The following is a 27,074-nucleotide window of genomic DNA, read 5'->3' as shown; positions in this document are numbered from 1 at the left end:
GTATACTGTTTGGTTATTCTGTGGTGCTCTCTTGATATTCCCAATATATTGTAGTGTACCAACATATACTAAACAAAAAAAGAAAAGTAACACTACTTTATTCTGTGATTAATTAATTAACCCCTTCATAAATCCTTACCCTTGGGTGTAATTGATCAATTCTATAAAATTGCAGTCATGTTCTTATAAAACTTTGCCAGTTGATTTTATTCGACTGTAAAGGACGTTGGGGTCAATTTCAAAGGTAACACCATTAGTAACGGGTATGGCCACCGTTTGCGAAGTAAACAGCATTGCAGCGTCGTCGCATGGAACTCGCAAACCGGCGGATAATTCGATGTTGTTCCATTCAGCGATCAAGGCTTGGACCAGCTCCTGCAAGTTTGACACCTTTTGACCATCTTTATGGAAGGACGTCCCAGACATGCTCAATCGGTGACACATCAGGTGATTTAGATGGCCAATCTAACACCTGTACGTTATTCTGCTGCAAGAAAGTTCTGCTGACGCGACTGGTGTGCGTTATCCTGTTGAAAATCTCCTCTGGTTGTTACCATTGACCAATCAACAGGTGCTGTAGTACGACGATTGAGAGTTTTATTGATGTTACCGTATACCCGAGCCGCCAGTTATCATAATCGATATGAGCACTATGTAGAGCCATCTAACACAACTCTACCAATCATTATACATAATGTATGTATGTAAACATTTCACCATCAGCGTAATTACCCTCATTGTGATATGCAAGTCAACACATCTAGTCATCTTGATGTATGCGGTACGTAGCGCAGGCGACCATCTTTATGGAAGATGATGGGTATTTCTTCGGAAAGTGTAAAAAGTCGAATGCGGAAAGCATAAAGGATATTACTTTGATTATAAACTGAAGTTTTGAACTTTAAATTTCAACAAGGTCCAAAAGGATTCAGTTTGGACTGTGTCAGCCGCAATTTGTGCCTAGGAGACGTTGTTGGAATTAAAAAAGGACTTATTTCACCCTTTCATCAAGACAGCAACCTTGAAAAAAAAAACTCCTGTCTGCCATTTCATTGGAGTCCTTTGTGATCCTAGGATATGTGGTAATGATTATTTTGACAGGTGTATAAATTATTTAGTATACCTAATTAATGTAACCATTAGTTTGCACTCCATATATACTTTATATTGTCTACTCTCTTTTTTCGAGTTCGGTGGTGAGATTTTTTCCAACAGAGTTGTCATACCTACGGGAACAAACTGTGGCCCTTTAGTTGTCGTCTTGTTTTTATTGGCGCGCCATTTTTTTTTTTTTTATCTATTTGGAACATGATTTCATAAAATATGTGTTGAAATATCTTTAATATCTTGATGTTTTTGTAACCATCCATTTCGCACCTCGCATTGTCTATTAATTTCTACTCTCTACTTTCCATTCTTTAAAAAAAATTGTTTTATTAATCTAAAATTGTTTGAAAAATTTGTTTTTTGACTTCCTAAAACAGTTCTATCTATCAACTAATGTATTTTTCTTAGAATTGTTAAATGAACTAAATATTTTTTCACAAAGTTAACAGGTGACTGATGTTTATTACCGATATATGGTTATTTTGATGGTTGGTCTACCTATAACACCATAATATAAAATGACATTTCCCTAATTAATTAGAAGCATTAATATGGAAAACCACCAATATGCCAATATAAGTATTTTCTGTTTAGTTTTTTGATGAAACAAAAGGTCAATTACCGCAACTGATGAATGAGTATCTTTGTTCGAATGAATCGTCGAGAAAATCAATATTGGTTTTGACTCTTTTAAACAATATATTTATGCTCTGCTTATTGAACTGATTTGACTACCTTTTCTCGACATGAGCGTGACCTGAATGACACATTCGGCATAAGGAAATTTGCATCTTCCACATTTTCAGTCCTCTAACATCGTAAATTGAAATTTCCTCGCGGAAAGTCACATCGTTATTTTGAACAATGTTCACAAATATTTTCTTACATCTCGTTATGTATAACTGCGCGTTTGACAACCAGGCGGAGTGCGATAATCAACATATGATGTTTTTCTCTAAATTCTTTCTTTTAAGACTTACGAAAAGGTATTTACAAAGTAGCATGTCAATTATATTCAACTGACTTTGAAATATCATTCAGAAACCATTTGTTTACTGCAGAAAAGAAAAACCAATTGGAAATAGGTTCAAATGCTTTGTTCTAAATGACCCGGAAGAAGATTTCCTGTGATGGTATTCTAGTATCAACATGCTGGACAATTTTTCGAATGTTAAAAGAAATTGAAAGCCAAAATGTTTGTCGTTATCATAGGCAGCGATAAGGACAATTTCGAACATTTCTAAAAATCGATAATTGAAGATTGCGCGAAGAAGACATAAATGTTTTCTGAAAGTTTTTGCTGGTGTTTATGCTTTCACGTACGACGCCATATTTGCTATAGCTATATCAGCAATTCTAGGATCCGTCCAAACAAAACATTTCTTATACTTTTAAACCTAGGAGCATATATTTATTTCGCTCTTGAAGATATGATTAAGGGCAAACGTAACTGCGATTACAATTATATAATGACAGAGTGTGGTCGGAAGGTAACCTGGTATTTGGGGGTTCTCTCCGGGCTCTGTATAGAGATGTTCCTCTCACATAAAGAACTGCTGCTTACTTCGATCAAGGTGGTCAAAATTGATTACTATATGAGGTAATGAATCTTGTTTCGTAAAAAAAGAACCAGTTATGGAAGATAATTGATTAACAAAAACTTCTCATTGATCTGTCTTAAGAGAATCAAATGTTTGTATCACGTAATCAGTACACCCGTTCCCTGGGTATAATTATGGATCAGTTTATGTTCTTGTGTGGTGGACTACACAGAAAACATTTATTCTTAATAGACATTCTTAAAGCATGGTTGTGAATGGTGTGTTTACTCGCCTGGGTCTATCTATTCCGAGTTTTTGTGACCTTGCATTGCCAAAACCTTTTTTTATAGATTTGCGCATACCTCTAACTTTGGTGAAGTGTTCGATTCGGTTATGCTGATTAATTGCTATGCTTTTAATGCTACACATGTAAATATGGTTTCACATAGTATAAACACTATCCATAAAGCGAACTGTAGAACATTGAATGGTTAATAACTCGTTTGTTGAAAATGACGACATAGTCATTGAAACGTCAAATACGGCTTTTAAAGTAGTTATAATATCAAAATAGTTATTCAGTTCATACTTGCCAACCTATAGGAAATATCTACATAACACCATGGGCGTTCGACATTACAATGAACCAAAACCATTGTGCAGAGAGTTAATATATAAATATATATATATAGAGAGAGAAAAGAGAGAGAGAAAATTAATCACTTAACATTATATATTATATATATATATATATATATATATATATATATATATATATATCAGCTTGCCAAGAAACTATATTGACTTTTCGGAGTCTGAGCTTACCATATTCCTTATATGCCAACAAATGTGCTGTATATCTTATGAATTGTTTGATTTCTATGACAAAGAGAAACACGGGTTGAATGATATTGAGCTATCTATTTTGAAGAAGGGTATTTTAGAAAGAAGTTCTCTTTTACATGTATTGTTTGTGGTTGAAGTCAAACGAAAACGAAACTGAAAACACTCTGGATTGGTGGATTGGAATCAGTCTCCTGTCAACATGTGGATATTTATTTATACTTTCCTGTCAACATGTGGATATTTTGTTATACTTTTCTGTCAACATGTGGATATTTTGTTATACTTTCCTGTCAACATGCAGATATTTTGTAATACTTTTCTGTCAAATTGTGGATATTTTGTTATACTTTTCTGTCAACATGTGGTTATTTTGTTATATACTTTCATGACAACATGTGGATATTTATTTATACTTTCATGTCAACATCTGAATATTTACTTATACTTTCCTGTCAACATGTGGATATTTTGTCATATTTTCCTGTCAACATGTGGATATTGTGTTCTATTTTCCTGTCAACATGTGGATATTTATTTATACTTTCCTGTCAACATGTAGATATTTTGTTATAATTTCCTGTCAACATGCAGATATTTTGTAATACTTTTCTGTCAACTTGTGGATATTTTGTTATATTTTTCTGTCAACATGTGGATATTTTGTAATACTTACCTTTCAACATTTAGTTGGTATATACTTTCATGTCAACATGTGGATATTTATTGATAATTTCATGTCAACATGTGAATACTTTGTTATACTTTTCTATCAACATGTGAATTTTTTGTTATCTTTTTCTGTCAACAACTTGAACAGCTGTCCATACACAACTGGAACATCTATCCATACACAACGTGAACATCTATCCATACACAATGTGAACATCTATTCTTACACAACGTGAACATCTATCCATACACAACGTGAACATCTATCCATACACAACGTGAACAGCTCTCCATACACAATGTGAACATCTATCCATACACTATGTCAACATATATCCATGCACAACGTGAACATCTATCTCTATACAATGTGAACATCTATCCATTCACTATGTCAACATATATCCATATACAACGTGAACAGCTATCCATACACAATGTGAACATTTATCCATACACAACGTGAACAGCTATCCATACACAACGTGAACAGCTATCCATGCACAACGTGAACATATACCCATACACAACGTGAACAGCTATCCATACACAATGTAAACATCTATTCCTACACAACGTGAACATCTATCTATACACAACGTGAACAGCTATCCAACACAACGTGAACATCTATCCATACACAACGTGAACATCTATCCATACACAACGTTAACAGCTATCCAACATAACGTGAACATCTATCCATACACTATGTCAACATATATCCATGCACAACGTGAACATCTATCCCTTCATAATGTGAACATCTATCCATACACAACGTGAACAGCTATTATCCATACACAACGTGAACGGCTATCCATACACAACGTGAACAGCTATCAGCACAATATCCATACACAACGTGAACATATACCCATACACATCGTGAACATATACCAACACAACGTGAACATCTATCCATACACAACGTGAACATCTATCCATACACAACGTGAACATCTATCCATACACAACGTGAACAGCTATCCAACACAACGTGAACATCTATCCATCCATAACTGGAACAGCTATCTATACGATTTTGGTGAAGCAAATACTTATGTATTTATTATAAAAGTCTCATATTGATAAACATCAGAAATGATACTTACTCGCACGTATATTCCAGAATTAATCAAATCCGAAGTTGATTGAAATGCTCGGATACAGATTTCAACGGTACATATGGAACAATCTAATGGTTCTTTGTCTGCTGGTACGTTCCGGAAACATGATTACAAATCATTGCAGTTCTGCACATGGTACCATCGCAAAGGGACAGCGCCTGGATGGATACACATTTAGGACACTGGAAAACCTGGGGACTAAGCAGTGTGTAAAGGAATGCTTTCTAAGACCTAGTTGTCTGTCAATTAACCATCATATCAACATGACGTGTGAGCTCAATATGGATTCGGACACCAATCAGCCGGAGTCACTAAGTCAAAATATTGAGTATTCTTACAGCAATATTGATACGTGGACAGGGGTAAGTACTGGTAAATTATACATATCCTCAAATTTGGTAGATGATGGACAATTCAATGATTTACACATATTCATTTATGTTGTAAACAATAAACGTTTTTACCGCTTTCACTCTACTTTTCACATGACTTTAATAATATGCATCAAACTTAATTGTTGCTTTCTTCAAAAATTATATAAAATTTGTTATATAACTACACAAATCAGAGCCATCGGGAAAAATAATAATAATTCAATTAATAAAATAAGAAAAGAGAGACCTATTAAAAGTGACTTCATCTATGATAACGATGTTAAATATTGTTATTTAATGATAGTTAAACATTAACAAAAAACTTATTGATGATTAAGATATAAATACTACTGGGACTAATGCCCAACATTTTTTAAGTATATGTACATGTACATTCCGTCCAATTATTGTTATATGTCATTTGAAAATACTTTGCGTACTTGATGCGGTAGATTTTCCCAGGAAAGCCTTGTATTTACTATTACGTGCTTCTAATTTATCACCTTGTTTCCTACGACAAATATCATGGTTGTTATTGTACAAGACAGACTTAATGCGATATAGCATACTTAATTTTGGGGTCATGAAGAAAAAAGTACAACAAAACATCATCTGTGTTATTTTGTTAGATAATAGTTATTCTACATTTGTTGTCAAGTAGCAGTCAAAAAACTAAGTTATTTCTGTACCATGAGAATTCAAAGTAACGATAACCATCTAAGAGGTAATTGCCTATGGGTAAATACGATGTTGTTATCAGCTGCATCCTAATCAATACTTCTTGATTTGAGTATCTTGTTAATAAATGTATTGATCGTTAAGGCAAATTCTAAAGTCATGTTATAATCGATAAAACACTTTCGATAACTAGTATATACCGCTGTAGATTCAACATCGTAGTCTTTACCGGTCATCAAACTTACGGTCTATTTTGATCAACATTATAGTGATAACAATGTTGCTTTTGTATTGAAAGGAGTATACACTAACTAGTACCATTGTTCTATATCTAAAAATCATTCTTTTAAATGAGAGTTTTCATACCAAGGTCTGAGACATTATACACAAACATCTCCTACAATGCACCCTTGAGAATTCTAAAAGTTTACAGAACAGATATTTGGATCTTAGATGGGGGTACCTTGTCCTTCTTTGTAGTATTATAGGTGTAAACAGCGACTTGATCAGAAGTGAATATTTAAGTAGACATGTGAATACAACTATCACTTATTGATTGATCCACGTAGTTATATTTTGTTTTTCTGTTGGCCAATAAATGCGATCAGAAAAGTCAACTTACCAACAGTAGCATTTTCTAATCATTTTTATCGGATGATGCACAAGATTTCTCGACACAGAGGCATCATCGATGTCAACGTTTCTATACATTGTACTTCCAAACGGTATTTAGAACATGTCCTGTATCGAAAATAGCGAAAAATGGAGCATCTCGAAAGTAGTGATTAATAGAACCCCTAATCGCAAAAAAAAAAAGAACCCATTGAAAATAGCGAAAAATGGAACATCTCGGAAAAAGTAAAACATAGAACCCCTCGAAAATAGTGGGGGAAGGCGATTACTTTTCATTGTATTACAATATATAATGTCAAAAATAATTTAGTACATCAAATAACCTTGACTTTTGTTATATTTTTTTCTTCAATCTTTTATTAAAACAACGAAGACCACCTTTTCACTAATTGTGTTCTAGGATATGTACCTCAACCTTGTTTACATTTTTTGAGACAGTTCTCAGGAAACTGTACCAGATCAACATGCTCTGCGGGACAAAAATGTTTCGAATTTACATCAACAACGAAATGTGTTGTTACAGGTAAATACACTAACGGAACAAACGCGTTATATTACTTGTCTAACAGCAACGTATCCCGTAAAAACGATAACGTCATTTACACTGCAACATTATCAATCATGGTTAAACTGAAATTGTATACTTTTTATATAACGTAATACAATTATGAATACGATAACTGAGAATATCATTATAACTGCAGAGCACATAAGCCAGACTGAAATTACCTTACAATCTATACGGGCTGGCAGTTTATAAACCATGAAGTTCATAAAACATTCGTTGCTTATAAATGCTGTGTTTTTTACGTTGAATATTGTAATATTTTGAGAGGAACTATTTTTTCTCTACTTTTGAGTATGCAACCAAGAATAAAAGTGCGAAAAAGAAGTTGAAATTATATTGAATCTCTTTTAAAAGCACAAATCTTTAGAAAATGAAACTGCCTGTATTATCACTTCTTCCTAACAGAATGCATGAATCGACCTCTGCTAGGTGTCATAGCTTCGGTGGAACATGGCTCTGTTGGACAGGGTTTCCAGGCAACTTGTACAACTGGTTACGAGGCGAGAGGGAATGATGCTAATGTGACTTGCATGGGAAACGGCCAATGGGACATCTCATCTAGTTATTGTCGTGAGTTTAGACAATGGTATCGCATTTAGTTTTTGTCATAAGTCTTTGGTATATCAGATAAAAAACTGTTGTGAATTTAAGACAATGACCATCGAATCGTCACATCAATCTACTAGGTACAATTCTAAAGATATAAAAGACAGTTGATGTTTGTTACAATGTTGTTCAATCTAATAGATATTTACAAAATTAGTGTCAAATCCAAACAAACCGATGTATTATTGATGATGTCAAACGGATATCAAACCTCCTATGAAAAGATGCTATTTACTTGTGTGTCTTTTTTACAATCTTTATTTTTAAGATAGCAGATAGTAGATACTGCTGGTGTCCCCGAGGTTTGCCGTAATGTTCATGCCACGTTTCAATTCACTCGATTAGTAGCACGGTTCAGAATATACACATGTACTTGATGCTATTCTAAAATAGTCTGATATATGTAAATTACGAAATGCATTTATTTATTGGATTGCTGCACCGCCCCCCTCCCCCGTCTAGATTTTTCTTTTGATAAGTATGGCTTTTCCTTAGTCGCCCCCTTGGCTTCAAAATTTAGGCCTTTAACCTCACTGACTAGTGCTAGAAGGACGAAACAGCTGTATGATGCAGTTTATTTACTTGTTTGACTGTTATGCATCTCACTCTGAATTATTAAGAAGTGCTTTCCTAATACGGCGCCACACATCAAATGGATTGAATTGTGTGGTGTATCACTCTTAGTAGTGTAGTAGTAGTAGTAGTAGTAGTAGTAACTTCGAGGTTTGGGTGCAGTTTTTTCTGCTATTCTGTCCAAACTTCGGTATGTTATGATAATAGAAAAGCAATTATGATACTGAATAGTTTAACGATTATATTTAAAATCTAAACCACGAGAGGTGTAATATCATTTGAGTAACTTGGTACCATTATGTAAATGTGCAGCAATTATGTGTCGTGCATTCTTCCTCGTATGATAAATGTATTTGCCGTCTCTGAAGCATTCTAAACTCAAGGTAAACTTATAGACATCAACCATTGCTAGTATCCAACTACATTGTAGTGAATGAAATGATTTGGAAAAAAAACCCACATAGTTATGCTGTGAATCCATTATCTACGAGGTGTTAACACTGTGGTAACAATGACGTTCTATTTATTATATAAAATGTTTACTCTTCTTAAACACATATTTCCTTCGTAATTTTCTAATTGTCTCTGTAAAATATTCCTTTCTAGATAGCCTCCCTTGTTTGTGATCTTCTGTCAGAAAACTAAATTTGTTGACGTAACAATATTTTGATATTTTTAAGCATTGTTTTTATTTTATTCAATACTGGACACAAAATTTAGGGATCATTTGAACAACTTCGACCCGCTTGGAATCAATTTTATTCAAGCGTGTCAGGTATGATTACATAAAAAGTTCATAACTCTCAAGGTTAAAGTCTTCTGCCGCAGGCATTTTTTTAATGCGTTAAATTTAACATGCCTCACGATTGCTTGATAGGATAAGGACGGATGAGAGACTAGGCCAGCCAATTAGCTCGATAGTTGAAGGTATTCATTAATAAGTATAGCTCTATGTGGTCGAACATTGTCGTCCATCAGTACAAACACAGAGCTGAAAGCAACTGCAAAGGGTCTTTCATTTGGATGAAGCATTTCTTCCTGGTATCGTAAATCTGTGAGGCTACCATCGTCAATTAAGTACAACTCAATCTGACCACGGAAACGAGAAACCTTCATCATCATCATCATCATCATAAAATATTACCGAACCCCTTGCTTAGTGAGGCGGCAATCAGCATACTTGTCTCCCACACTACGCCAAGCACTCTTCCTGCCATCATGAAAGCTCACACAAAGTCCACACAGACTTTCAATAAAATCACAATTGACACTTTGAGTTTAATCCTGTGTTACATGATGTCTTGTGACACTTTTTAAATCATTTCGTTGGTAGGTAATGTAATCGAATACAAGATTTTGGTATCGCCTCGAATGAGATTTTGACACAACCCTCGACTGAGATTAATCGAACCAAACGAGAACGCATACAGGTAATAATATCAATATCACTCCTTGTAGCTCATGTTTCTCTGTGCCCTTTAAAATCGTTTGCAAAAATTAATACCAATATAACATGAAAATCGGTATAGTAAGATAAATACAATTTCAATTAAGATCGGACTGACTCCTCGGGCTGGATATTGCTGGCTAGGTTCGGAAGTGGAAACAGTGAATCAGTACTGAGCACGTGGACAGAGACAGGACGGGATGACAATAGTGATGCAAACATGCCTGACGAGTGTAAAGAAACCAATACATCAAGTGTGTGTACACGTCACTTCCGGAGTGGCCTTATCGACGTGTGGGAAACACTCAATCCCACTCAGGTGATTATAAATTGCAATGATGAAATCAAAGTCAAACAGTTACCTTTAAAGATATCTGGTATGTTTTTCTCGATGTAGTATTTCAAATTAAAATCTCAAAAGTAAATTTTTATGTTGGTGTACGATACAACGCGCTTCCATATAACAGTCATTTGTTTTACTGGTCCTAGATTTTCGGTCTTTTTTTTTCTTTGTTTTTTTTTTTTTCGGTCTTTTTTATTCAAATTTCAATGTTTAACTTTATTACCAAACAAATGGAGAAGATTGTTTCTGGTGATGGTGTCTGTGTATACGTCTACATTTTATCAGATACATCCTACCGCATTTATTTTATTTTCAGGTAAAATTTTCACTGTACACTTCTGGTATTGAAGTGGTCTATATTACACTTAATGCTACGGATTCGGATTTAACGTCGTGGTTTTCAAAGGAGAGGCTTCTGTCCACTTCATTTACAGATTTAACAACGAATTCCACGACCAACTTCTTCTCCGTCTCAGGTCCAAAGTAAGTATCTAATAGATATTTGAAAATGATTTATCGTCATTGAATTATTATTGTTTATTTACCTGTTCATTGTATGGATTTACCTCATTATGTTAATAACGTTTTGCATGTAACAAATTTCATATTTTGTAACTGTTCGCAAATTTCATCAAAAATATTTGTAAGGTATCTATGTGGTAAGTCACGTGCGTTTAACGCTGCCGGTACAGCTTTCTTTCAATGTGGTTTTAAATAACAGTGATTGTGTTCGCTTTTTGCAGTGCAAGCCGGAGATTTTATATTCATAAAAGTTACGGTGGTTGTCCTAACGACATCGGATGGGTTCAAATTATGGACGGACAAGGAGTTTGTTTCTATGACACTGCTGTGGCCTATCCTAAATTCATGTATTCATCGAACAATCAATCAGGCCTAGTTGGAACAGGTGTGTTAATACATTTTTTTAAAATTCAATTTACTGTTTTAACATTTGATCTCAAAAACACTTAACAGCACTCGGCATCATATTATTTTAACTTCGCTGTCTGACCCAAATGCTCATCAACACTCACACAGATCGTGATTAATATTCACTTGGCCATAAGGTGGGGACCGCCCATATCTTAGAGTGGACTTCATATTGTTCGCTTTATTTGAGATAAGTATTCAATGACAACTCAACAGAGTACAACGCAATGCTTTTAGGTTTCTACGAAACTGGACATACTCGATAGGAGAAGAGATTTACAAAACCGGATGTGATGTATCATTTTGAAAAGATGTGCTTTACAAAGTTTTCCCGAAGTCTTAAAGAGGTCGATTTCGATTGTCTCTAGCTAGCAGATACGTCATCAAATCACCAAAACATGTTGCTTTGACAAGAACATTGACTGGTCAATGGGTTCCTTTTATTAGGTATGTTCATCAAGGATATGCAAGCAAAGCTCACGGTTTAGAGAAACACAGCTCCAAACAATACGCTATTACCAAATGTTGTTGTTTCCAGATTGTGATTCTGATCATATGCTGTGTTTCTTGGTCTCAAAGTGCAAACGCTGCTTTAATTGACAAAGCAAACTTTTGTTTTTTCATAACACGGAGTACACTACTGTATTTCGTGTTCAGCTGGGTGTATCGCTTGCTAGCATAAGGTTACAAAACAAAAAGAAACACTTCAAGAAGTACAGCAAGGTTTATTTCTACAGAAGGAAAAATAAGTTATTATTAAAAATTTCATACTGTATAAATGGTTCGTAACTTAGGCCAAGTGAATAAAACTAACGAATTACAAAGACACACATCGTCCCACTTCATTTTATTGCTATCATCAACACTTACACTATCATGTGTTGAGTACAATGTACTGCCTTTTGGGAACTTTTACAAAACGTAAGAAGTGTACGTACATTTGTTAGGATATAGAAGTCTGTTACACATATATTGTTATGTGATTTTGTATACTTGTACACATGAAATAAAGCAACGAACATTTTTTTATTCAGATACCGTTGTCGCAGAGGTGCTCGCGATATTCATGAAGACATAGCTCAGCATTTATCCAATCATATAGACGAACCAAGGAAAGAGGCCTTGTCCATCTGATGAAAATTCAAACTTTGTATCATATATGTGTAGTAAGCGCTATCTTCATGCGCTGTTATATTAACCTCCATCGTGTTAGATACTCGGCTGAATGCTCTAATGTATACTTAGAACTTCATCGTCTCTATCCCGTGTGGGATGGCCTTATTGGTCATGTAATATTTGTTAAAGTTTCTACGTGGTACAACAATCATACTTTGTCCTAAATAAGATTGATTTATATAATCTCCTTGTTTTAGTTCTGTTTTTAAGTGGTGTGCGTGTCACTGAAATGAAAATGTGAGAAACTTTTCAAGACATTCCGATAGAACTATTGTCTCAATGCCGTCCGGAAAGAGGAATTTTCCTATGTTAATGTTATGAAATCTGCAATAGACAAAGTATAGATTGTAACAAGACATCTTACATGATATCAACATTTAATTCCTATATAAGATTTTAACCATCGTTTACCAATAAAACAACGGAATTTTTATCTCTTGATTTTGTATTTTAGTCCTACAGAATAAGCTAACTTTGAATATATATATATATAATCCACTGAACATTAAACACATATTATATGGATGCATGTCCTAGTATCTAAGAGAGGATATGATGTACATGCTTGTACATACTTTTATGTCAAAACAGCCATCTTATCTGGAGAGCTGGAAGTGGTCATATACTTTCATGAAAAGTCAATTCGCAGTCGTCAAGATAAGTATTTAATAGAAATAAGCCTAAACGGTGGGACAATTGTGTGCTAGGAATTATTTGTGAGATGTTTCCATTTGGTAATCAAAAAAAAATATTACGGGTCCTAGCTGGGCGCTGAACCCAGATTCCTACTGATACAGTGTCGAGGTAACGTTAGAATTGGACCTGCATTGATCATGAACCCAGGGTCCATTTTCAACGTTGCAAATGAAACCGGCTAACCGTGGAAAATGGAACCTTATTAAAATTAGTTTTACCATTTGTTGAATATGGACCCTGTTGATAAGTTAACTCAATGTCTCTAACATTGTCTTAAACATAATAACACATTAATATACGACATGCGTCCAGAATTGATCCAGGGTTTCTCCCTGGTCCCACCGGTCTGTACCCGGGAGTCATACTCCTAGTCTCTCGGGTTTTAGCCATGGAGGTCACCGCATGGAAACAGTTAAGATCTTCACTGCATAACTATATATATCTTTTTAGTGATGGGGAGAAGAGCACACTGATGACTTGAGAATTTACCCTGGTGTCACCCCAAGCCCCGTGGGTATTAGCCCGTGGGACAGCTAGTGAAAACAGTTTAGATCTTCATTATATAACTTCATATGCATTCGTGAGGAATGGAGAGACGTACAGGCATGACTTCAGAATTTAATCCAGGGTCAGCCCCTACCGGAAGGGTCCTATCCTGGGGGTCAAAGCACGGATACAGTTGTAATTCCGCACTTTATATACAAATAACGCACGTTACAGAGTACAGTACATAGTTTATTTACCACTTATGCAAAGAATACAGATAATTTTGGCATATTAGGGGCTGCTCACTGTATACTACAATCTTAGTGTATTAATTAAAATTTTTAATAAAACTGAAGAAGCTTCTCGATGAAAATAGGAAAGCCGGAATAAATGAATATAGATTATACTCAAGCACCAGCTATGCCCTCAAAGATATGAGAGAAGCTGATTATGTCTGGCTAGGCCCTCAATGATTAGAGAGAAGCTTTGAAACATACTTGTAAAGAATATCCTGTTCACGAATAGACGATACTCTTGTGCTAGCTAAGCCTTTAATTATCTTAGAGCAGCTGAACATGTCCCGCTAGGCCCTCAGTGATATAAGAGAAGCTGAGTCATATCTGTACAAGACTATCCATTATGAGATTGTGGGTGAAATTTCCCAAGAATTTAATAGCCCATAAGGAACGATTATGTTACACATGAGAGTGAGCGCCCCCAATGAATTATAAAAGATAGCGATAAGAAATCAATGACATGATTAGCTGTGAAATGTTAAGTTTACATTGTACAATATAGTATACATGTAAGCTAACAATACATGATTGAAGTAGGTAAAATACATATATGGATGTAGAAAAATAAAAGTGAAAATAATTATAAGCAGATAACAAAACCAGACTTTTAACTATTAGGGCTAAAACTAACACCAGAAAGTAACCAACTACTGGATGAAAACACCTGAACTAAGAATGGCAGTCATATCCTTTTGAACTTTCTGGGTCGACATGGGGCTAATTCTAATATATCTATTGTCATTTTCAAATATTGTTATAGTAACTCCCTTTCCAAAAGGGTCATTCTTGGAGGTACGCAAATGAAGCTTGAAAAAAGACAAGTCATTAGACATCACACAAACGTAAAAGCTTGGAGTCCGTACGTGACTTGCAAGTGAACTCACCAAACATAAAAAGCTGTTTTAAAAACGCATAACAACATAAGATCAAGGAAAGGACTGTACAAACAACTTGTATAAAAAGCTGCACACATCTGGGCTAATATAGAACACGTAATAGGAAGACGTTGAGTAGAAGAATTAGTCTTTCTAATTGCACGCAAAATATATGTTAATCTGAGAGTCTTGTCTAGAGGGTCACCAAATTTATTCTTGATATAATGAAAGCGTATGCCGGCTAAATACAATTTAATAGTTTCATATTTGAAGTTAAGGGAATGTTTGCAATAAGTAACAAAACTGATGAGTAAATCTTCATTGATAACAGGGAATTGACAGGGAAATGGAAACCATACATTAATACAGGTTATTAACATTTAATAATAACTTGGGTTATCTAAGGAACAACTATTTAATAATTTTGATTTCCAACGCGAGTTACCTCCCTTCATCCACTCGTTAATGTTCAGCGCTCTTAGACCGGAAACGACCTTTCATTTCGGTTTTGTCACGGTGAACAATGGGAAACCCTCCCACCCTACCCCTTCATTTTGAATAGATTCTGTGCCAGGTTTACTTTTCTTCCAGAGTCGATGTTGAAGCCTTGGCATGATTGAAGGAAAGTGGTTGTGTGATGCAGATGATACATTTATGAACTTGTGCTTTTCAGTTAGTATGGCAAAACATATCGATGGACTGTTCCTTTCTAGATGTTGAAACTGTTCCTGGTTTGTATATATTCAGTATTTGATTAAAATGGCAGGACTTCGCTAACATCAGTGCAGTAGAGAATTATAATTGAAGTTAAATTTACTAAATATTTGATGATCATTGGTCACCCCTTGATCACAAAATGTTTCGAATAATGGTATCTTTGTTATATATTTGTTCCACTGTACTGGTAATTTTCACTCTATTTGCATTGTTTTATACATGTTTGATTGTACTGGTATTGATGCCAGTCGGGCCGTACTTGACGACCCTTTGATTTATGTATGGGTGATAATTGACCCCCTTCTTGATTGATGTGTGGGCAGTAATTGACCCCCTTCCTGATTGACGTGTGGGCAGTAATTGACGCCCTCTTGCTTGATGTACGGGCTTTGACACCCGTGCGCAGATCTTAATGCCCCTTGGCAAAATAAACACCATGGCCATAACCTGCAATCTTGTGTTTGTTGTTTTATTCAATAACATAAGCTCTAACTAATAAACTAACATTATGGATTTAAGACATCGACAGGTAATAGGTAAATTTCGTAGTGGCAATTTAAAGTTAAATACTAAGACAGGGCAGTACTCTCGCGCTATAATAACGTTAGCAGATAGGGTTTGTACATCACGTGACTAAAATTGTATAAAGGACAAATACTATTTGTTAATCATTTGTGACTTTTACTTAGGTATCAGGGCTCATCTTTTTACAATAAGGCAGCACTGTCCAGGTTTTAAGATTTTAAACAATGCATGGAAGCCAAATAATAATAATATATAATGTTTTATTGATCGAACCCAATTTGCAATATATTTTAGCCAAGCTCACAAGATGTATCGTCTCATAGATAGTGTTTCGTGAGCTTAATAGGTCAGGTGTCATGTCATTATATGTTCCACACTTTAATAAGCTGTATTGTATTAAAGTTACATTTGGTTGAAACGGAGGTACGAATACCCTCTGATTCCAGATATTACCCGTGGACATTACTGACCTATTGAGTCTTACTCCAATTGTTATAATAGGTATTCCCACCCTGTAACTATATTTATATTTGTCCCTAGGTCCCCAAACCGTATCTCATTATTGGATTATATCACAGTTTCATATTCAACGCTAAAAAAGGACCCCAGAATATCATAACGCACCTTTCTTTCTTTCTTTCTATGTCATTATAAATATGATCTCGTTTCCATATTCAACGCTGAAAAAGGGCCCAAGAATATCATAACACGCCTTTCTCTCTCTCTTTCTTTCTATGTCATTATAAATATGACCCCAGTTCCATATTCAACGCTGAAAAATGACTCCAAAATATCACGACAAATATTTTTGCTGTATTATTGTAAATCATCCCAGTTCTACCGTTAATAAAAGGACCCTGTAATATCATTGCGCCATTCTCAGTTATATTAAGCAAAGTGATATTTTCCAAGCCGTAAAAGGGTTCCAGAATATCATCGCGCTTCTTAAACATAATCCCAGGTCTATAGTCTATTATGACACTACTCCTTGTTGAATTATCTAAGTTAAGAGCGGGCTTATATGCAACAGCTGTATGATGCAGTTTATTTTCTTGTTTGACGCTATTGCATCTTACTCTGAATTATTAAGTGCTTTCCTAATACGGCGCCACACATCAAATGGAATTAATTGTGTGGTGTTTCACTCTTAGTTGCGTTACGGAAGCCATGAAATATATAACACAACGTGAACAGCTATCCCTACACAACTGGAACATCTATCCATACACAACTGGAACATCTATCCATACACAACTGGACCATCTATCCATACACAACTAGACCATCTATCCATACACAACTGGACTATCTATCCATACACAACGTGAACAGCTATCCATACACAACGTGAACATCTATCCATACACAACGTGAACAGCTACCCATACACAACTGGAACATCTATCCATACACAACTGGAACATCTATTCCTACACAACATGAACATCTATCCATACACAACATGAACAGCTATCCATACACAACGTGAACATATATCCAACACAACATGATCATCTATTTCTACACAACTTGAACATCTATCCATCCATAACTGGAACAGCTATCTATACGGTTTTGGTGAAGCAAATACTTATGTATTTATTATAAAGGTCTCATATTGATAAACATCATAAATGATACTTACTCGCACGTATATTCTAGAATTAATCAAATCCGAAGTTGATTGAAATGCTCGGATACAGATTTCAACGGTACATATGGAACAATCTAATGGTTCTTTGTCTGCTGGTACGTTCCGGAAACATGATTACAAATCATTGCAGTTCTGCACATGGTACCATCGCAAAGGGACAGCGCCTGGATGGGTACACATTTAGGACACTGGAAAACCTGGGGACTAAGCAGTGTGTAAAGGAATGCTTTCTAAGACCTAGTTGTCTGTCAATTAACCATCATATCAACATGACGTGTGAGCTCAATATGGATTCGGACACCAATCAGCCGGGGTCACTAAGTCAAAATATTGAGTATTCTTACAGCAATATTGATACGTGGACAGGGGTAAGTACTGGTAAATTATACATATCTTCAAATTTGGTAGATGATGGACAATTCAGTGATTTACACATATTCATTTATGTTGTAAACAATAAACGCTTTCACCGCTTTCACTCTACTTTTCACATGACTTTAATAACATGCATAAAACTCAATTGTTGTTTTCTTCAAATATTATATAAAAGACACACATGTAAATAGGATATGTTAATGGAAATTTCAGTTAGATACAGTAGAGCCAAACAATGAATACAACTGCACCATAAAGAGAGACCTATTACAAGTGACTCCATCTATGATAACGATGTTAAATATTATTATTTAATGATAGTTGAACATTAATACTACTGGGACTAATGCCCAACATTTTTTAAGTATATGTACATGTACATTCCGTCCAATTACTATTATATGTCATTTGAAAATACTTTGCGTACTTAATTCTGTAGATTTTTCCAGGAAAGCCTAGTATTTACTATTACGTGCTTCTAATTTATCACATTGTTTCCTACGACAAATATCATGGGTTATTATTGTACAAGGCAGACTTAATGCGATATAGCATACTTAATTTTGGGGTCATGAAGAAAAAAGTACAACAAAACATCATCTGTGTTATTTTGTTAGATGATAGTTATTCTACATTTGTTGTCAAGTAGCAGTCAAAAAACAAAGTTATTTCTGTACCATGAGAATTCAAAGTAACGATAACCATCTAAGAGGTAATTGGGTAAATACGATGTTGTTATCAGCTGCATCCTAATCAATACTTCATGATTTGAGTGTCTTATTAATAAATGTATTGATCGTTAAGGCATATTCTAAAGTCATGTCATAATCGATAAAACACTCGTAGTCTTTACCGGTCATCAAAACTTACGGTCTATTTTGATCAACATTATAGTGATAGCAATGTTGCTTTGTATTGAAAGGAGTATACACTAATTAGTAACATTGTTCTACATCTAAAAATCATTCCTTTAAATGCGAGTTTTCATACCAAGGTCTGAGACATTATACATAAACATCTCCTACAATGCACCCTTGAGAATTCTAAAAGTTTACAGAACAGATATTTGGATCTTAGATGGGGGTACCTTGTCTTTCTTTGTAGTATTATAGGTGTAAACAGCGACTTGATCAGAAGTGAATATTTAAGTAGACATGTGAACTATCACTTATTGATAGATCCACGTAGTTATATTTTGTTTTTCTGTTGGCCAATAAATTCGATCAGAAAAGTCAACATACCAACAGTAGCATTTTCTAATCATTTTTAACGGATGATGCACAAGATTTCTCGACACAGATGCATCATCGATGTCAACGTTTCTATACATTGTACTTCCAAACGGTATTTAGAACATGTCCTGTATCGAAAATAGCGGAAAATGGAACATCTCGAAAGTAGTGATTAATAGAACCCCTAATCGCAAAAAAAGAACCCATTGAAAATAGCGAAAAATGGAGCATCTCGGAAAAAGTAAAACATAGAAGCCCTCGAAAATAGTGGGGGAAGGCGATTACTTTTCATTGTATTACAATATATAATGTCAAAAATAATTTAGTAGATAAAATAACCCTGACTTTTGTTATATTTTTTTCTTCAATCTTTTATTAAAACAACGAAGACCACCTTTTCACTAATTGTGTTCTAGGATATGTACCTCAACCTTGTTTACATTTTCTTTGAGACAGTTCTCAGGAAACTGTACCAGATCAACATGCTCTGCGGGACAAAAATGTTTCGAATTTACATCAACAACGATATGTGTTGTTACAGGTAAATATACTAAGGGAACAAACGCGTTATATTACTTGTCTAACAGCAACGTATCCCGTAAAAACGATAACGTCATTTACACTGTAACATTATCAATCATGGTTAAACTGAAATTGTATACTTTTTATATATACAATTATGAATACGATAACTGAGAATATCATTATAACTGCAGAGCACATAAGCCAGACTGAAATTACCTTACAATCTATACGGGCTGGCAGTTTATATACCATGAAGTTCATAAAACATTCGTTGCTTATAAATGCTGTGTTTTTTACGTTGAATATTGTAATATTTTGAGAGGAACTATTTTTTCTCTACTTTTGAGTATGCAACCAAGAATAAAAGTGCGAAAAAGAAGTTGAAAATATAACTTATATTGAATCTCTTTTAAAAGCACAAATCTTTAGAAAATGAAACTGCCTGTAAGTATTATCACTTCTTCCTAACAGAATGCATGAATCGACCTCTGCTAGGTGTCATAGCTTCGATGGAACATGGCTCTGTTGGACAGGGTTTCCAGGCAACTTGTAAAACTGGTTACGAGGCGAGAGGGAATGATGCTAATGTGACTTGCATGGGAAACGGCCAATGGGACATCTCATCTAGTTATTGTCGTGAGTTTAGACAATGGTATCGCATTTAGTTTTTGTCATAAGTCTTTGGTATATCAGATAAAAAACTGTTGTGAATTTAAGACAATGACCATCGAATCGTCACATCAATCTACTAGATACAATTCTAAAGATATAAAAGACAGTTGATGTTTGTTACAATGTTGTTCAATCTAATAGATATTTACAAAATTAGTGTCAAATCCAAACAAACCGATGTATTATTGATGATGTCAAACGGATATCAAACCTCCTATGAAAAGGTGCTATTTACTTGTGTGTCTTTTTTACAATCTTTATCTTTAAGATAGCAGGTGGTAGATACTGCTGGTGTCCCCGAGGTTTGCCGTAATGTTCATGCCACATTTCAATTCACTCGATTAGTAGCACGGTTCAGAATATACACATGTATTTGATGCTATTCTAAAATAGTCTGATATATTTAAATTATGAAATGCATTTATTTATTGGATTGCTCCATCCCCTCCCCCCCTTCCCCCCACCCCATCCCCGTCTAGATTTTAACTTTTCTTTTGATCAGTATGGCTTTTGCTTAGTCGCCCCCTTGGCTTCAAAAATTAGGACTTTAGCCTCACTGACTAGTGCTAGAAGGACGAAACAGCTGTATGATGCAGTTTATTTTCTTGTTTGACTCTAATGCATCTCAATCTGAATTACTTTACTAATTCGGTGCCACACATCAAATGGAATGAATTGTGTGGTGTATCACTCCTAGTTGCGTTACGGAAGCCATGAAATATATATATATATATATATAACACCTTTGCGTCTAGAATTCAAGAGTGTTAATTTGTAGCTGCTTATATATTCATAGGAATTCACGAATGTACGATCCCGATGGCAGATATAGGACTCAAAGACACTTACACAAACGTGTTAGTAATGTGGTATAATGGACAGTTAATTTTCCTCTCTTTGTCATCCCATACGGGAAATGGCTATTTTTACACCCGAGTTAAAGTCATTGAAACGAAATGGCGAATTTATTAAAAATACACGAAAACAAGGATTATCTTATTTTCAGATATAAAAGGTCGTCAAGTGTTACATCCTTTCAGATAGATGTATTGCCTGGTAATCTTTAGTTACTTCCATCATATTATCTTTTTGTAATTTGATAACATGATGACGTAGAATACGCCTAAGTTGTATCTTATTATCATAGTCTTTTTTTTTCAAATGTAATAGTGTGAAGCATTCTGTTTCCTTAGCTTAAATTCGAGCTTTGGGTGCAGTTTTTTTTTTTTTTTTTTGTAATTTGTAGCATTCTACTGGTCTATCCAAACTTTGGTATGTTATAATAATAATAGAAATACAATTATGATACTGAATAGTTTAACGATTATATTTAAAATCTAAACCACGAGAGGTGTAATATCATTTGAGTAACTTGGTACCATTATGTAAATGTGCAGCAATTATATGTCGTGCATTCTTCCTCGTATGATAAATGTATTTTCCGTCTCTGAAGCATTCTAAACTCAAGGTAAACTTTTAGACATCAACCATTGCTAGTATCCAACTACATTGTAGTGAATGAAATAATTTGAAAAAAAACCCACATAGTTATGCTGTGAATCCATTATCTACGAGGTATAAACACTGTGGTAACAATGACGTTCTATTTATTATATAAAATGTTTACTCTTCTTAAACACATATTTCCTTCGTAATTTTCTAATTGTCTCTGTAAAATATTCCTTTCTAGATAGCCTCCCTTGTTTGTGATCTTCTGTCAGAAAACTAAATTTGTTGACGTAACAATATTTTGATATTTTTAAGCATTGTTTTTATTTTATTCAAGACTGGACACAAAATTTAGGGATCATTTGAACAACTTCGACCCGCTTGGAATCAATTTTATTCAAGCGTGTCAGGTATGATTACATAAAAAGTTCATAACTCTCAAGGTTAAAGTCTTCTGCCGCAGGCATTTTTTTTAATGCGTTAAATTTAACATGTCTCACGCTTGCTTGATAGGATAAGGACGGGTGATAGTCTAGGCCAGCCAATTAGCTCGATAGTTGAAGGTATTCATTAATAAGTATAACTCCAGGTGGTCGAACATTGTCGTCCATCAGTACAAACTCAGAGCTGAAAGCAACTGCAAAGGGTCTTTCATTTGGATGAAGGATTTCTTCCTGGTATCGTAAATCTGTGAGGCTACCATCGTCAATTAAGTACAAGTCAATCCGACCACCTTAACCCTACGGGCAGTAAGATAAATAAAATTTCAATTAAGATCGGACTGACTCCTCGGGCTGGATATTGCTGGCTAGGTTCGGAAGTGGAAACAGTGAATCAGTACTGAGCACGTGGACAGAGACAGGACGGGATGACAATCGTGATGCAAACATGCCTGACGAGTGTAAAGAAACCAATACATCAAGTGTGTGTACACGTCACTTCCGGAGTGGCCTTATCGACGTGTGGGAAACACTCAATCCCACTCAGGTGATTATAAATTGCAATGATGAAATCAAAGTCAAACAGTTACCTTTAAAGATATCTGGTATGTTTTTCTCGATGTAGTATTTGAAATTAAAATCTCAAAAGTAATTTTTTATGTTGGTGTACGATACAATGCGCTTCCATATAACAGTCATTTGTTTTACTGGTCCTAGATTTTCGGTCTTTTTTTTTCTTTGTTTTTTTTCGGTCTTTTTTTTCAAATTTCAATGTTTAACTTTATTACCAAACAAATAGAGAAGATTGTTTCTGGTGATGGTGTCTGTGTATACGTCTACATTTTATCAGATACATCCTACCGCATTTATTTTATTTTCAGGTAAAATTTTCACTGTACACTTCTGGTATTGAAGTGGTCTATATTATACTTAATGCTACGGATTCGGATTTAACGTCGTGGTTTTCAAAGGAGAGGCTTCTATCCACTTCATTTACAGATTTAACAACGACTTCCAAGATCAGAGTCTTCTCCCTCTCAGGTCCAAAGTAAGTATCTAATAGATATTTGAAAATGATTTATTGTCATTGATTTATTATTGTTTGTTTACCTGTTCATTATATGGATTTACCTCATTATGTTAATAACGTTTAGCATGTAACAAATTTCATATTTTGTAACTGTTCGCAAATTTCATCAAAAATATTTGTAAGGTATCTATGAGGTAAGTCAAGTGCGTTTAATGCTGCCGGTACAGCTTTCTTTCAATGTAGTTTAAAATAACAGTGATTGTGTTCGCTTTTTGCAGTGCAAGCCGGAGATTTTATATTCATAAAAGTTACGCTAGTTGTCGTAACGACATCGGATGGGTTCAAATTATGGACGGACAAGGAGTTTGTTTCTATGACACTGCTGTGGCCTATCCTAAATTCATGTATTCATCGAACAATCAATCAGGCATAGTTGGAACAGGTGTGTTAATACATTTTTTTAAAATTCAATTTACTGTTTTAACATTTGATCTCAAAAACACTTAACAGCACTCGGCATTGTATTATTTCAACTTCGCTGTCTGACCCAAATGCTCATCAACACTCACACAGATCGTGATTAATATTCGCTTGGCCATAAGGTGGGGACTGCCCATATCTTAGAGTGGACTTCATTTTGTTCGCTTTATTTGAGATAAGTATTCAATGACAACTCAACAGAGTACAACGCAATGCTTTTAGACATCTACGAAACTGGACATACTCGATAGGAGAAGAGATTTACAAAACCGGATGTGATGTATCATTTTGAAAAGATGTACTTAACAAAGTTTTCCCGAAGTGTTAAAGAGGTCGATTTCGATTGTCTCTTGCTAGCAGATACGTCATCAAATCACCAAAACATGTTGCTTTGACAAGAACATTGACTGGTCAATGGGTTCCTTTTATTAGGTATGTTCATCAAGGATATGCAAGCAAAGCTCACGGTTTAGAGAAACACAGCTCCAAACAATAACGCCGCTATTACCAAATGTTGTTGTTTTCAGATTGTGATTCTGATCATATGCTGTGTTTCTTGGTCTCAAAGTGCAAACGCTGCTTTAATTGACAAAGCAAACTTTTGTTTTTTCATAACACGGAGTACACTACTGTATTTCGTGTTCAGCTGGGTGTATCGCTTGCTAGCATAAGGTTACAAAACAAAAAGAAACACTTCAAGAAGTACAGCAAGGTTTATTTCTACAGAAGGAAAAATAAGTTATTATTAAAAATTTCATACTGTATAAATGGTTCGTAACTTAGGCCAAGTGAATAAAACTAACGAATTACAAAGACACACATCGTCCCACTTCATTTTATTGCTATCATCAACACTTACACTATCATGTGTTGAGTACAATGTACTGCCTTTTGGGAACTTTTACAAAACGTAAGAAGTGTACGTACATTTGTTAGGATATAGAAGTCTGTTACACATATATTGTTATGTGATTTTGTATACTTGTACACATGAAATAAAGCAACGAACATTTATTTATTCAGATACCGTTGTCGCAGAGGTGCTCGCGATATTCATGAAGACATAGCTCAGCATTTATCCAATCATATAGACGAACCAAGGAAAGAGGCCTTGTCCATCTGATGAAAATTCAAACTTTGTATCATATATGTGTAGTAAGCGCTATCTTCATGCGCTGTTATATTAACCTCCATCGTGTTAGATACTCGGCTGAATGCTCTAATGTATACTTAGAACTTCATCGTCTCTATCCCGTGTGGGATGGCCTTATTGGTCATGTAATATTTGTTAAAGTTTCTACGTGGTACAACAATCATACTTTGTCCTAAATAAGATTGATTTATATAATCTCCTTGTTTTAGTTCTGTTTTTAAGTGGTGTGCGTGTCACTGAAATGAAAATGTGAGAAACTTTTCAAGACATTCCGATAGAACTATTGTCTCAATGCCGTCCGGAAAGAGGAATTTTCCTATGTTAATGTTATGAAATCTGCAATAGACAAAGTATAGATTGTAACAAGACATCTTACATGATATCAACATTTAATTCCTATATAAGATTTTAACCATCATTTACCAATAAAACAACGGAATTTTTATCTCTTGATTTTTGTATTTTAGTCCTACAGAATAAACTAACTTTGAATATATATATATATAATCCACTGAACATTAAACACATATTATATGGATGCATGTCCTAGTATCTAAGAGAGGATATGATGTACATGCTTGTACATACTTTTATGTCAAAACAGCCATCTTATCTGGAGAGCTGGAAGTGGTCATATACTTTCATGAAAAGTCAATTCGCAGTCGTCAAGATAAGTATTTAATAGAAATAAGCCTAAACGGTGGGACAATTGTGTGCTAGGAATTATTTGTGAGATGTTTCCATTTGGTAATCAAAAAAAAATATTACGGGTCCTAGCTGGGCGCTGAACCCAGATTCCTACTGATACAGTGTCGAGGTAACGTTAGAATTGGACCTGCATTGATCATGAACCCAGGGTCCATTTTCAACGTTGCAAATGAAACCGGCTAACCGTGGAAAATGGAACCTTATTAAAATTAGTTTTACCATTTGTTGAAAATGGACCCTGTTGATAAGTTAACTCAATGTCTCTAACATTGTCTTAAACATAATAACACATTAATATACGACATGCGTCCAGAATTGATCCAGGGTTTCTCCCTGGTCCCACCGGTCTGTACCCGGGAGTCATACTCCTAGTCTCTCGGGTTTTAGCCATGGAGGTCACCGCATGGAAACAGTTAAGATCTTCACTGCATAACTATGTATATCTTTTTAGGGATGGGGAGAAGAGCACACTGATGACCTGAGAATTTACCCTGGTGTCACCCCAAGCCCCGTGGGTATTAGCCCGTGGGACAGCTAGTGAAAACAGTTTAGATCTTCATTATATAACTTCATATGCATTCGTGAGGAATGGAGAGACGTACACGCATGACTTCAGAATTTAATCCAGGGTCAGCCCCTACCGGAAGGGTCCTATCCTGGGGGTCAAAGCACGGATACAGTTGTGATTCCGCACTTTATATACAAATAACGCACGTTACAGAGTACAGTACATAGTTTATTTACCACTTATGCAAAGAATACAGATAATTTTGGCATATTAGGGGCTGCTCACTGTATACTACAATCTTAGTGTATTAATTAAAATTTTTAATAAAACTGAAGAAGCTTATCGATGAAAATAGGAAAGCCGGGATAAATGAATATAGATTATACTCAAGCACCAGCTATGCCCTCAAAGATATGAGAGAAGCTGATTATGTCTGGCTAGGCCCTCAATGATTAGAGAGAAGCTTTGAAACATACTTGTAAAGAATATCCTGTTCACGAATAGACGATACTCTTGTGCTAGCTAAGCCTTTAATTATCTTAGAGCAGCTGAACATGTCCCGCTAGGCCCTCAGTGATATAAGAGAAGCTGAGTCATATCTGTACAAGACTATTCATTATGAGATTGTGGGT

The 27,074-nt window shown here is 35.1% G+C and overlaps 2 protein-coding genes across 2 annotated transcripts; both read left to right on the top strand.

Moving 5' to 3' along the window:
- Nucleotides 1-5,322: 5,322 nt before the first annotated feature.
- LOC132551741 (uncharacterized) lies at nt 5,323-12,523 on the top strand. Its single transcript, XM_060215876.1, has 7 exons — nt 5,323-5,655; nt 7,417-7,501; nt 7,952-8,116; nt 10,280-10,491; nt 10,832-10,998; nt 11,259-11,422; nt 12,480-12,523. Exons 1-7 carry the CDS (start codon nt 5,323-5,325, stop codon nt 12,521-12,523), a joined length of 1,170 nt encoding a protein of 389 aa, XP_060071859.1.
- Nucleotides 12,524-17,905: 5,382 nt separating this feature from the next.
- LOC132551740 (uncharacterized) lies at nt 17,906-25,140 on the top strand. The gene is made up of 7 exons (XM_060215875.1): nt 17,906-18,238; nt 19,934-20,018; nt 20,474-20,638; nt 22,899-23,110; nt 23,445-23,611; nt 23,872-24,035; nt 25,097-25,140. Exons 1-7 carry the CDS (start codon nt 17,906-17,908, stop codon nt 25,138-25,140), a joined length of 1,170 nt encoding a protein of 389 aa, XP_060071858.1.
- Nucleotides 25,141-27,074: the final 1,934 nt, after the last annotated feature.

This window comes from Ylistrum balloti, unplaced genomic scaffold, assembly GCF_031769215.1.
Source record: "Ylistrum balloti isolate Yb309-2 unplaced genomic scaffold, AGI_CSIRO_Ybal_v1 Utg370212, whole genome shotgun sequence".
Classification (NCBI taxonomy): Eukaryota; Metazoa; Mollusca; class Bivalvia; order Pectinida; family Pectinidae; genus Ylistrum; species Ylistrum balloti.
The sequence above is the reverse complement of the archived record's forward strand: the minus strand, read 5'-3'. Positions and strand labels throughout refer to the sequence as shown.